General features: G+C 36.0%; 1 protein-coding gene across 2 annotated transcripts in view; it reads right to left on the reverse strand.

The window, feature by feature from the left end:
* spns2 (SPNS lysolipid transporter 2, sphingosine-1-phosphate) overlaps positions 1-13,307 on the reverse strand; it is a 71,615-nt gene that overhangs the window by 30,093 nt on the left and 28,215 nt on the right. For both annotated transcript variants that reach the window (XM_079605784.1, XM_079605783.1), the window contains exon 3: positions 596-732. In XM_079605784.1, the coding sequence (XP_079461910.1) occupies positions 596-732 (137 nt within the window). The remainder of the gene's footprint in view (positions 1-595; positions 733-13,307) is intronic.

A 13,307-nucleotide genomic window follows, 5' to 3' on the forward strand; every position in this document is an offset into this window, starting at 1 on the left:
AGTGCTTTTTGTGACTCTCTAACATGATTGGCTAACGGCAGTGATCACTTAATGACATGAGTGAGTGAGGGCTGGATGAAACAGCGAGTAAGATAAAGAAGACAAAGAGGATGACAAACAGTAGTAGAGTTATAACAAGAGGTCTTCTGAGACCGGCTTAGTGTTATGCAAAGTGATCATGTCATCTAATCATTTCATCTTAGCAAAATAGAGAGAGAGAGAGAGAGAGAGAGAGAGAGAGAGAGAGAGAGAGAGGGAGCGCAAGCAAAAGCGAGAGACATCTAAATAATAAAGTACACCGAGATGTTTTTTTTTTTCTATGTTAAATGAGTCCTGCTATGTTGAATGAGTGTCATTTCAAAGCGCTCTCAAATGAGCCAGAAACTGAATGAGCTTTAGAGATGCTACTGCTGGGTTGCTAAAAATACCCAACAGCGCTGCAAGAACCAAAAGTTAAACAAAAACAAGATATATATTTGTAAGATTCTGCTAGAATGATAATCATGACAATAAGATTCCTTTTAAAAGGTTCTGGGCAGACATGGGTTTGAAGGTTTAGGCTGCTGTTTGTAGAGGAAGAGAGTACGGCACTTACCTCTTTGGTAATAAAGGAGCTTAGCAGTGTCACAAAGGACCAGAAGAAAATTCCACTGCTCAGAATGATCTTTCTGTTGAAACGGTCCCCCAGGTAACCGAAAATGGGTGCGGCCACCATGAAACTGCAGATGAAGACTGGAAAGAAAAACAGAAGCAGAGCAGTCATTTTTAACATTCATAGTCCCATTTATCTCATACTTTGGAGCATTTCTGTGCCGCCATGACGGCAATAACGCTGTCAGTTCTGAAAAATACTAAAAATACTAAAAATCCACATCCTTATTCTTTTAAAATGACGAGGAAGCTTTAAGATTCCCTTTCTATTTCCCTAATTCACTTCCTACCCACAATCCCCTGTGTGCTACTGCCCATTAAATCAATGGCTAGACTAAAGCCTACTCACAATAGTATTCCTAACTCAAGATTGCTTTAACCAATCAGTTTAACATGACTGTAGATTTGCTTAATGCTGGATTATCATGCATTTTTTTCGACAGTTTCTAAAAAAAAATTCCACATTTTAATTTAGATATTTTTTGAACATTTATGTTTTATATTTTCCATTTCATTTGTTTCATATTTTAATTTCACTTATTCCATTTTTGAATGATTTATAATGTTTCATATTTTGATCATTCAATATTTTTCTATTTAATTTCTTCTTTTTCTTAGTTTCTATATTTTCTACAGTTTAATTTCAGTTGTTCCATTTTTTCACTGTTTCTATGTTTTTTTCTCTCCATAATTTCTGTAGTTACAGTTTACATCTCAGATATGTGCACCTGATAGACTTTCTCATGCCATGCAGATTGTACTCTTTAGTATATATACTACACACCTGCATACTTCTAGAACGTACTTTATTAACAGTCTTCAACTGCAGTAAATAAAGTACACTTAATAATTCCTGTAAAAGTCCAAGATAACCATAATCATTGTGTAAGATTTCTTAATCCTGCACTTGCTGACATGACAACCCCAGTTGGGTGCGCTGAAAAACGCATCCAAAATGCTTTCGCAATGAGTCTGCATAGATGGCATGAGGTAATAATGCTCATCTAGGAACTTCATAGCTGTAGATTTTGAGGATTTTTGCCATCTGCAGTGGTTGTGTGTGTGTTATGCAAGCTTACAGAGAAAGAGAAATAAAGTGCAGTCTAAAACCCGCACATATATACTAGTAAAGTGCCATGATATTTAATAATAAATCTACATTCTCTTTTCTGCTGTGCTGAGGTTGAGAGACCTTGGTAACACCAAGTCTGAGGCTATAAAGTCTGGGCTGAATTTCTAGGCGTCTCCCGCCCTTGATCAATAGCCATGTTTGGATATTTAATAACTCCCCATTTTTGAGGAAGGCTGAATTTGCTGAAGCCACCGGAAACATTGCCCTGTGTTATCCTTGGCTGCTTGTTCAAGCCAAACTCGACCCGACTTGAGTACATCCACTCTAGAAACGGGCACGGAGCCTACGCCGAGCCTGCTGGGAAATCAGCGCTCTCTCCACACACTCAAACCTGTACAAATTACAGCAGCACTATATGCTAAATGATCTGCTATTTCATCCCCGACTTCACTCGCTTAGTGATCGTAATTGGGCTGCCTTTGAAATCCGTCCCAAAACTGAAAAAGACTTAAATAAATAAATACAAAACAACCATTAGTAAACTATGTTTGTGAGGTTTAAATGAGTCAGAGCTGGATGTGTTTACAAAGGCATACAGTAGGCTAGGTGTGATTTGATAAAGATGCTGTAAACATGACAGGGAGGAGATGAGAGTGAAACTGGCGCTCTGTTGTGCAACTTGCAAAACTGAAGACAGGATTCAAACATCACTTTTTTGTTTCACGACAAGCAAAACGTCTCATAATGAAACTATTTGCACGTCGTTGCTCTGTCAGTAAGTTCCACACATCGTCACAGTCCTTTCCTATCAACTATTTTGCTGTTACCGCACACTGTGTATAAGAGCAGGGGTTTTCCAACTTTTTCCCCTACATACCGGTAGTTAAGTTTGGGGTCAGGGTCAGTAAGATTTTTTCAATGTTTTTGAAAGAATTCCCTTACATTCATCAAGGCTGCATTTTTTTTTGTACAAAAGCTTTCTATTTGAATATATTGTAAAAATGTAATTTATTCCTGTGATCAAAGCTGAATTTTCAGCATCATTACACCAGTCTTCAATATCACATGATCCTTCAGAAATCATTCTAATATGCTGATTTGCTGCTCAAAAAACATTTAAACATTTATTATTATTGTTATTATCAATGTGTGAAAACAGTTATGCTGCTTAATATTTTTGAGGAAAAGTTCAAAATAACAGCATTTTATTTGACAGAAATCTTTTATAACACTATAAATATCTTAACAGTCACTTTTGATAAATGTAATGTCCTTGCTAAATAAAACTATTACATTACATAATATTAATATTAACATTACATAATATAAATGTTAACAATACATTACATTATAACTTTATTTCATAAATTACCGTATTAATATGACGTATCATAATGACATATTGTGAAATCTTTTTTATTCACTCTAAAAAATGCTGGGTTGTTTCAACCCAATTTTGGGTCAAATATGCACAAACCCAGCTGTTGGGTTAAATGTTTAAATTACATTTTTAACCCAACGTTTGAGTTTGTCCATATTTGACCCAAAATTGGGTTGAAACAACCCAGCATTTTTTAGAGTGTTGTATTCAAATATTTAGTGTCAAATATTTAGTGGACCTCCTAAGCAGAATATGGCAGAGATGATATATATGAATAGAAATCCCACAGGCTATGTGAGCACAGCTGAACTAAAGCAATTAACACCCCTCTCTCTTTCTGAGATGTTGATCTCCTCCCTTTACCCTGAGCCATCTAAGCCATGTCCTCTGCTAATTCCTCAGTTAATGACCTCACTCCTTGTCCGTGTTCATCACATCATATAACTTTGCACATCAATTACACCTGTGTGTGTGTGTGTGCGTGTGTGTGTGTCTGACTGTGAGACAGATAGAGACAGTATCCAGAGAGAGACAGAACATATGGACCAACACCATACACACAACATGTGTGCAGTGAACGGCTCCTGAAATATTCATGCCTCATCTTTCCCTGATGAACGGTTCACTCGGAATTAGCATGTTAAACAGATCAAGATGTTCACTCTCACTAGGGTGGGCTTGACAGAGAGGACAGATTCTTGACAGAGGGACAAAGACATTTACATTTAGTCATAGCAGATGACAATTCAAAGCGATTTACAAATGAGAATCAAAGTAGCCAAGCTAACAGAGCAAGTACATGCTTTTTTCCTATACACGCTTTAGCTTAGAAAAAGGGCAACATCCTGGTGACAAAGTCTGCACTATAATTCCATACACAAATAAAGCAAACATTACTAACTAACTAACTAACTAACTAACTAACTAACTAACTAACTAACTAACTAACTAACTAACTAACTAACTAACTAAACTAACTAACTAAACTAACTAACTAACTACTATGACTTTTGCCTCAATAAACTCATAATTACTGCTTATTGATAGTTAGTAAGGTAGTTGTTACATTTATGTATTGGATAGGATTAGGAATGTATCATGCAGAACAAGGCATTAATATGTGCTTTATAAGGACTAATAAACAGCCAATGTAACATCCTATTAAGCTACTAGTTAATAGTGAGAATTGGACCATCAACTAACGTGTTTACCCAGCTTTCCTATAAAATAATTTTTATTATACATTTTTATTACTTTGCTAATTTAACTACTATTGTGTGTTAAACAAGTAAAAAAAAAACACGGTGCGCTGAAGAGGTTTGCTGTGTTTATCCTCTGCAAGTTATTCCCCTGAAGCTCTTCAGCCGAAACATACTTCCTCATAAAGGTATTTCTGACATGGCTTAAGGCATTTCACATACCTCACCTGTCCTTCCAGATGACTACTGTGGGAATTTTCTGCTTTATGTGACCTCCAATGGTGTTTTTCGGAGGGGATTTATTAGGAAAACACGTGTAATGTGTTTCAAGTGGCTGATTCATTGCCTGTAAATGTCATTCTGGATTCCCTCTCTTTTAGAGCGCAATGTTCCTCCGTCACTCATCGCTTCTTGCCTTCTATTTAAAATTCATGCCGCCTTGAAACTGTCAGAAAAGCTCTCAGATAGCTGAGTGTACACACTCACACTCCTCTGTCATCCTCCTCTTTTTCCCTTAAGGGATGAAAGATGATATAAAGAAGGAATACATCCCGTCACCATTCTGACGGAGAATGACAAACACTGCACCTTCACCTCTTCCTCACTTGCTTTCTTTAACCCGTCTGTCAGAGCGTGGTGACCCTCCATATTCGGTCTTTGTCACGCAGGACCCCACTAGCTCTTCAATTTTATATTCCATAACTATAGTTAGCCTCACAACGTATTGCTGTTTGCCATGCTGTGCTTTAGCAACAGGAACCAAAGAATAAAATGTTTTATTTTTTGTATATCCTACCCACAAATATTGAAAACCATCTTGGAGACCATGGAAAAGTCCTTTCCTGGAATATTTCTTTGGGTTTTACACAAACGTTGCATTCTGTTTGCAGTGGAAGAAATGGTTTCATTGACAGTGGTGCAATGATTCATTGAAGAGAGTCAATGTACAGTAGCTATTTGTCTATGGCAAACAGACTTATACAATGAGACTCCACTATACTAATAATAGACACATGGAGGATATAGCTGAATGTTGCATGCAAATGGTGAACAAATGCTTCATAAATTAGAGATTTTTTAAGGATCGACTAAAAAGTCATTTGGATAGTTATTTTATTATTTGAAACAAATCTTACTGGTAGGCTACCCTATATGATGAGATCAAACCATCCATGGATGATCTATTGTTCACCAGTGAATTGCTTTCCAATACATGAATTAATGAGCCGGTTCCTTTTATTAAATGAAAAACATAAGGCATGAAAAGTGCAGTCCGATTCACAAATAAATTACTGGGTTACTGGGTTGAATCAGTCAGACAAATGTTTAATTTAAATGAAATTACAAGAGTGTTAATGTTGCAAATGCACTGTACGTTATAATTGTTTTTTGTAAAAGAAAAAAATGAAGGACAACTTTGGAGAAACTGGAGTAATAGCTGCTGAAAATATAGCTTTGTCATCACAGGAATGAATTACATTTTAAAATACATTGAAATAATAATAATAAAAACAGCTATTTTAAATTGTAATAACATTTCTCTAAATTATTCTATGTTTAACAATAATTTAAATAGTCTTGCCGTTTTGTTGAGCGTAAGAGGCTTCTTTCTAAAGCATTGAACAATCTTACTGACCCCAATATGTGTATATTCTTTCTTTCTTTTTAGTAAACACTGCTGTACAATTTGAAATAAAAGTTCTTTATGTGAAACACTAACTTCAAGGTTGCATATTTGAAGAAACTGTCAGTACTTCCTTCCTGTATCTGTATGACACTGCATTCTATGTACATACCTCAAGTTTAACCGTCTGTAACATACCAAAGCTCTGACCCAAATGCAAATTCTCTTTAAAAGTTTACAGCCAAGGAACAACCAGATTTTTAACACAGTATCTGATCTGTCACATGCCTGAAGCATCTCAGTTTTGTATTTGGGGCTGATGCTTGACAATAGAACTCCTTAATGAAATAGCAGAGATGCCAGCTCACATTCTGCTACCTGAACAGAGGAAACCCAACCTGTTTCTGTTGATGCAAATGACATACTGTAATAATCCGCTTTAAATCACATCGCGTAAAAACATTAGGTGAGGCAGAGGGCCCGAGAGTCCAACACGATCTCATGAAAGTGCATATCTATATACAACGAATGTTATTTCTCGTACCATTTATACGGCAAATATGGTTTCGAAAAAAAAATGGCCCGAGAGTCGCTGTTGCGTTTGAAACATTATGCTGGTGACGTGCTCTGATGTCAAGCTCTTCAAAAGGTTTGTGTCAGGCCACTTAACAGGCTCGTTTGGCTTTTTTGCACTTCTAGACAACACATATTTGGGCTGTGTCAAAATAAATGAAGCATCCAAAGCTCCTACACGGCCTTCCCCATACAGCCAATGGCGATTTGAGCCAGTGTGGGTGAATGTGATTTAACAGGCAGAAGTGGGTCATGTGTGGTGGGCTAGCTGTGGATGACTAAACTAATGACATCACGCCGCATTTAATTGCTTGGATATCTTTTATTTGCAGTGTTCAAATAACGCCTCAACTTCGTGACTCAGTCTTCAATCACAGTTGAAGTAGGAGTGAGTGATGCAATAAGCGTAGGAGTCGCCTCAGAAAATAAGACACTTAGAATCATGATATGCACCTCTGAAATCAATATCAATCAATGGCCAATTTCAAACCGATCAGATTAAATCTCATTCAATTAATTGTGTTTGAGTGGCTGTGCAGGCTGAATCTAAGAATACGTCTAATGCTTCCTTTGATCAAAGACCCAAGCTTAACTTGAGACATGTTACTATGACAACAGGACTATACCTGTACTGCACTATGCAGTTTGTGACTCAGTCTACAGGAATCACCATCCCTTTAACCAGCATTGTTTCGCTGTCAAGGAGAAACACGCTCGGCCATGAAGCCTTCACCTGTGTGACAAATGACAATAATGACTTTGTTCTCCTCTAATCATTTCTTTTGGATGGCAGTCGGGCAGTGTGTGACTGGGTGTTTGGGCACAGACAAATCGTGACTAGCAAGTCTAAGCTGAAGCGGTCAAGAGGACACGCATAGAAACGCACTACCTCAGGGTGGAAGTCAACTTCCACTCCACGGCTGAATGCGCAGAAAAAGTTTGTACTTTCTGAAGGCAAAACCGTCAGGGCTCCAAGTTCATTTAGAATGGGTTATGAAACCTTTCGCATACAAATTGCTGGCATTGAGATGGAAAGCATTATACAACAAGTTAATAAGGGGAAAGATAAGCTCAGTGAGCATCGTAATTAGCCGGAAAGTGTCAGGTACAACCCTGATTTAAAAAGCTAGCTCTGTTCAGTGACAAAAAAATGTTGTCTTTGCATCATGAATGCAACATCACTTGAAGAGTGAATAATGTCAAACTGTATCTGTAGAGACAAAGCTATGGATCTTGATAATTTGCTGATAACTTGTAAATGCTAGTTTGTAGGAGAGCTTAACAGATTGTGACATGGACAAGATAGAAACATCTTATACTCTGAGCTCTTTTATCTTTGTGTTATCTATCTCTGTAAAATAATAAAGATAAAAGTTTTTCTCTTTTTTGCTGGATTAAAACATATATATATATATATATATATATATATATATATATATATATATATATATATATATATATATATATATATATATATAATATAATAAAACACATTATTTCAATCTATAGATTTTTGTTTCCCTGTAAAAAAAAGAAAGAAAAAAAACTCTTTAACATGCAGTGTTGCGTAACTTACTTTTTATAGAAAAAATGTGTTACGGTACTTTTGCGTTACTTTTTCTTATCTGCGCTGGGCTTGCTTGTTTGCTTATTAATAACAAAAATATATATATTTGGGAAATTTAAAGGCCCTTTCACACCAAAAGTGAAATGAATAAGCCTCAGACTGAATGAAATGCAAAATCACGCCTGTACAGTAGAGGGCGCCGCTCAAACAAACCTTTCAGCTGTGCTGCCATTCTGGATCGCAGAAGAAGAAAGTACAACACTCTTATGTCAGCAATAAAAACAAAAAAATGTAACACAACTGTGAAGTTTATCAAGTCATTTTTGATTATTAGTATGGTTGAATTGGATCATCAATGGTCGGCAGCAAAGACATTGGTTAAAAAAGTAAGATTAAATACATTGTGTTATTTAACATATTTAATTATTGTGGGTTGGCGAAATATTCTGAGATTGCATTTCACTGTTTTATTTATATTGAGGAATACTGAATCTGTTTTTTTGCAAGTGAGATGAGTAAATACGTGTTCACATTTATTCTAAAACTACAATAACCATCATGTTCACACAGCGCACACAACGCCTCTGCACTTATACTCAAGATTTCTCTCAGGGACAGGAGGGCTGTCAGTCAATAAATGGGGAAACAAAGCAACTTTCATTACTTATTTGAAAGAGTAACTCAGATATTTTGATGTATATTTAAAAGTAAAGCGTTACTTTACTAGTTACTTGAAAAAAGTAATCTGATTCCGTAACTCACGTTATACTTGTAATGCGTTACCCCCAACACTGCTCCTTAAAACAAGATACATTTTCAGTGGGTATATTAAAGATAATTTTTCTTATATTTTTCTTTTTAAAACATACACTTTTAATGGTTTGTGCTAAAAAAGAAATAAAGTAGTACATGTATATTGTTTTAAGACAGTATGTTTAGATGTTTAGTGTTTTTTATTGTTTTTTGCAGTGTAGTTACGTTTATGAATCCACTATCTCATACTTGGAAGGTTTTAGATGCATCCGTCAGTGTCAGTAAAATGCGCATAGTTGTGCGTGCCAGTCAAGTCCATGATCTGACCCTGATGGAGGACACCTGTTCTTCTGCTATAGGAATCTCTCATCTGAGCCAGTGGAGTGTATTCATCATACTAAATCATCATGCTTCTCTTATCGGCTCGCTCCAGCCTTGCAAATGTTTTCATAACTTCTTGATCTTATCATTTTATAGCCAAGCGTTTAGGGTAATCTAATAGACAGACCTTGTCCTCGTCTTGTGATGTTTAAATGTGTCCGTTTAATAAATTAATGGCATATTTCTGCCATGATGACAAATGCATTATGTTGTGCTTTGATGTGTGAAGAGGATATACCTGCTAAAAAAACATTAGTGGAATGCTTTCTCTTTCTCTTTCTTGATTCGACTGAAATGCTGATGTATTAACTGATGCCAGGTAATGTTCGTGGGAATATCCATGTAAAATATTTGAGCAGAAAAACAAGTCCTTAGATGGTTAAGAAGCTGTATGCTGGTAAAGAAGCACTCAACAATTGCCCAAGAAAGTGTAGACAAGGAGTGAGTGCTCTCTATGTCATTGAACTAGAGTTTTGTTTTTGTTTCAGCAGAAACCACTGGACAACGCCTGAGTCAGGTGCATGAAGATATGCAGATACTGCCTTTCTAAAGAAAAGGAGCCTGCATTATGGTAGCATTTAAATTAGTTTGAGTGACCCAATTCCAATCTTTTCCTCCCATGTGGCAAAGATCGGATATGACCCAAGAACGTGTAAGCAGGAAAAAAAGCACATGGATTCCGATATTCTCAGATCTGTTTCTGGCCTCATTCATATAGAAATAAATGTGATATGATTTGGATAAGAGCATTTGCGTCTACCACGTAAACGGATAGATCGGATATTCCCCTGTCGGAAAGGGGCATCAAGACCTGCGGCCTATATAAGCTACGTCACACTTATTCAGGAAGTTGCAGTCTGGTATATTTATTGTTTCTCACCTTTGAATGACTATGGAAGTTTATTAAGCCTGTCATGCTAAATACATGTTAATACCTGGAGATAAAATACCATGCATAAGTCAGTACGATTTTTTTTATGTATCTGATAGAAGTCTCTTTTGGTCACCAAGACTGCATTTCTTTGATAAAAAATACAGTAAGACTGTAGTATTGTGGAATATTATTACAATTTAAAATAACTACTTTTAATATATTCTAAAAAAGTAATTTATTCCTGTGATGGCAAAGATTGTTTTGGGAACCGTTATAACCGTTATACTTTTTTTTTTTTCCAGGTTCCTTTGATGAATAGAGAATTCAAAAGAATAGCATTTATTTGAAACAGAACATATTTGTAACTTTATAAATGTAATTATTGTTAATTTAAAAAAGTATTATTAATTATTTGAAATTATTATTAATAAAAAAAAAACATACCTGATACCAGTCTTTTGATAAATATTGTATGAAGCATTCTGGTTGTAATTTTACAACAAGTTTCATAGAAAATATTAGTGCTGTACTATTTACTGTAAAGCAGTGGTTTCCAAACAATTTTAGATGCAACCTTTTTTTTTCTTTTTAAATTGACGTGACCCATATACAGTATACAACCATTTACATGCAATCAAGTCAAGCGGCGTGAAAGGCAAGAGAGGACCAGGCCTGAAACTGTACATTGTGGTTTTGTTTACGTTTATGCGGCAATTGGCAATTAGTTTTGATGTTTACGTTTATTTTGTTATTAAAGATAGGTTTGCCGGTTATCGCTTGAGTCTTGAACTTTTTGAACATTTATAAATTTTCCTTAAATCATTCTGGCGACTCATTTTTTCAGTTTGAAAACCTGTGCTGTAAACTATTTGCTGTACTAACACGTCTGAAACCACAGAATAAACGGATACAGTGAATTATGAATGTCAGATCCATTCATTTCTCAGCGTGCTGAGACAAATGACAGTCTATGGACTTTGCAGGTGCAGAGCGACAGATGTTGAGGAAGTGACATTAAACAGGAAGCTCTCTGACGCCTGTGTACATTTGTGAATGTGGACAGCTGAATACCTGCCTGTGTCTGTTCTTATTGTGTGTTTACAATATATAGAGGCCTCAACAGAATAAGAGAGGATGTTGAGTTGTTTGAGAGTAAAAAGACATGAGCAATGAATCGAGCCAAAACAAACAGATGAAAGTATAGTAGAAGATGGGAACCAAGAGACTCAAAGCTCAGCTTTTCTTGATCGATATATTGTTAAACACAGTAAACAGAGGTCACCTCATGTACACTGTGTGTTAATACAGTGAGATTAATGGTCCTAAAACTTACTGTATTATTAAAACACTGAAATGCAATACATCAATTCAGGGAGAAAAGGATGGGTAGTTTATATTAGGTGCTGTTCTACCAGTACTGAACAAACAGTCTGTAACTAACTAATATCTGACAAAACTAAGTAATTCCAATTTACAATCAATCTTTAAAAAGGAAACTGAACTGTGACCTATCAGACGCTGTCATTACTAGCAGATAATACTCCTAATCATAAAATGGAATGGACACTAACTTACATAACTGTATAGCCGCACGCAAAAATACACCATCCACTATCACTTCTGTCAGTGTTTTGTGCTAGCAGCAAGGAAAATGGATGTGTCACATCTGCGATGATGGAAAGCTTTTAAGTGACTGTTCAAAACTGTTCAAAAAGCTGATAAAAAAAAATGGGGCTTGAGTCCATGAATTATCCACCCATAATCCCTCCTCTTCCTCATACACAGAGAAAAAAGCTTCCATAAAGATTTTTTTCGCCCTTCATTAGAAATGTGCTTGAGCACACAAGTGCGTTTAAGAGATATCCTTAAAACATGGCTAAATGTACTTATGTCAAACAGCTGAGGCAATTATATCACGATAAGACCAAAGTTGTGACAATTTTTGATTTCAGTTAAATGTCACAAGGCCACAGCGTTCAGATTTTTTCCTTTTATGACATTCGCAAAACTACACTTTTTAAACATAAACATACACTGTTTTTTATAAGACAGAGGTTTGTAGAAAGAAAAAATAGGAATAATGCATTGAGTACTGAATGAAAAAGAACAAAAAGCACTTTCATGTGGTTTACAGCGTATCAGTTTGAATTGGAGTATACTGTTGTTTTTCTGTATGCAACTGCCCTTCTTTCTTTTCTTTTTTTGAAAGTGGTTAGAAACAAAAATGTGTGCGTTTGTTGGTTTGTGGGAGGAAGAGTGGGAACAGTTTGTGGATTAGTGCTGGTTAATGAGGCTGTCCCAGTCATTTTTAGACACAAAAATGGAAAATTAGTAATTAGCACAAACGCTACAAAGTGAAAAAAAAGCCCTCTGGGATCTAAAAATGGATACACTACACCCATTAGAGATATGATTGACTGTGCTCATGCTTTGTATAGGTCCTATAGACAGTAGGACACAAATGACAAAGATGATGTTAATGCAGCAGAGTGCTTAAGGTAAAGGGTTTCCGTTCTCCATAATAACACAGAGAATGCAGACAAAATGTATTTGTAAAGCAAAACCGAACTACTCAAACAATCTCAGAGGCCAAAGGCTTAATGAATGATGCATCATAAAACTATGTAAGGCACTAATCTTTCTAAATATGCTTCGGAACAATTTCTATTGTGAAAAGTGTTACTGCAACTGACAACTGACATTTTAAATAACACAATGACTAAGCTTAAAGACACCCCATAAACACATACACCTGCTGCATACCACTGCTGAAGAGAACAGTCAAAAGTATGAAAAATATTCCCGTTTTCTGCCCGGATTCTCCTCTTTACTGTAAATCTGTCAAGGAGGTTTATAACGCTCTGTTCTCGGTGCAAATCCCCTTAAAATGATGTAACATTTTAAAGTAAAACCTGATGCTTCCTCTTTAAATCTCTGTAGAGGATTTCAAGGAAATGTCCCGAACTAAGTGAAGTTTCCATCTAAGGATGTTTTTGCGAAAATGTTTACAGATATATGTGATGGAAATGCTTATTGATTTTCACAATTTTCAATTTACGTTCTATGAAATTATATGTTGATACTTCAAATATATTGACAACTAGTCCTTGGAAACACTTATTGTGAACGGCTTAACATTTTTACAGGCCATTTCTGTAGTGCTTCTGTCCGATTTTTGCAGTGGCGTTTGGCCGCTGTAATCGCTATGAAGGATGTATCTGCGCATCTACCC

The sequence above is a fragment of the Phoxinus phoxinus genome (genome assembly GCF_949152265.1).
Source record: "Phoxinus phoxinus genome assembly, chromosome: 3".
NCBI lineage: Eukaryota > Metazoa > Chordata > Actinopteri > Cypriniformes > Leuciscidae > Phoxinus > Phoxinus phoxinus.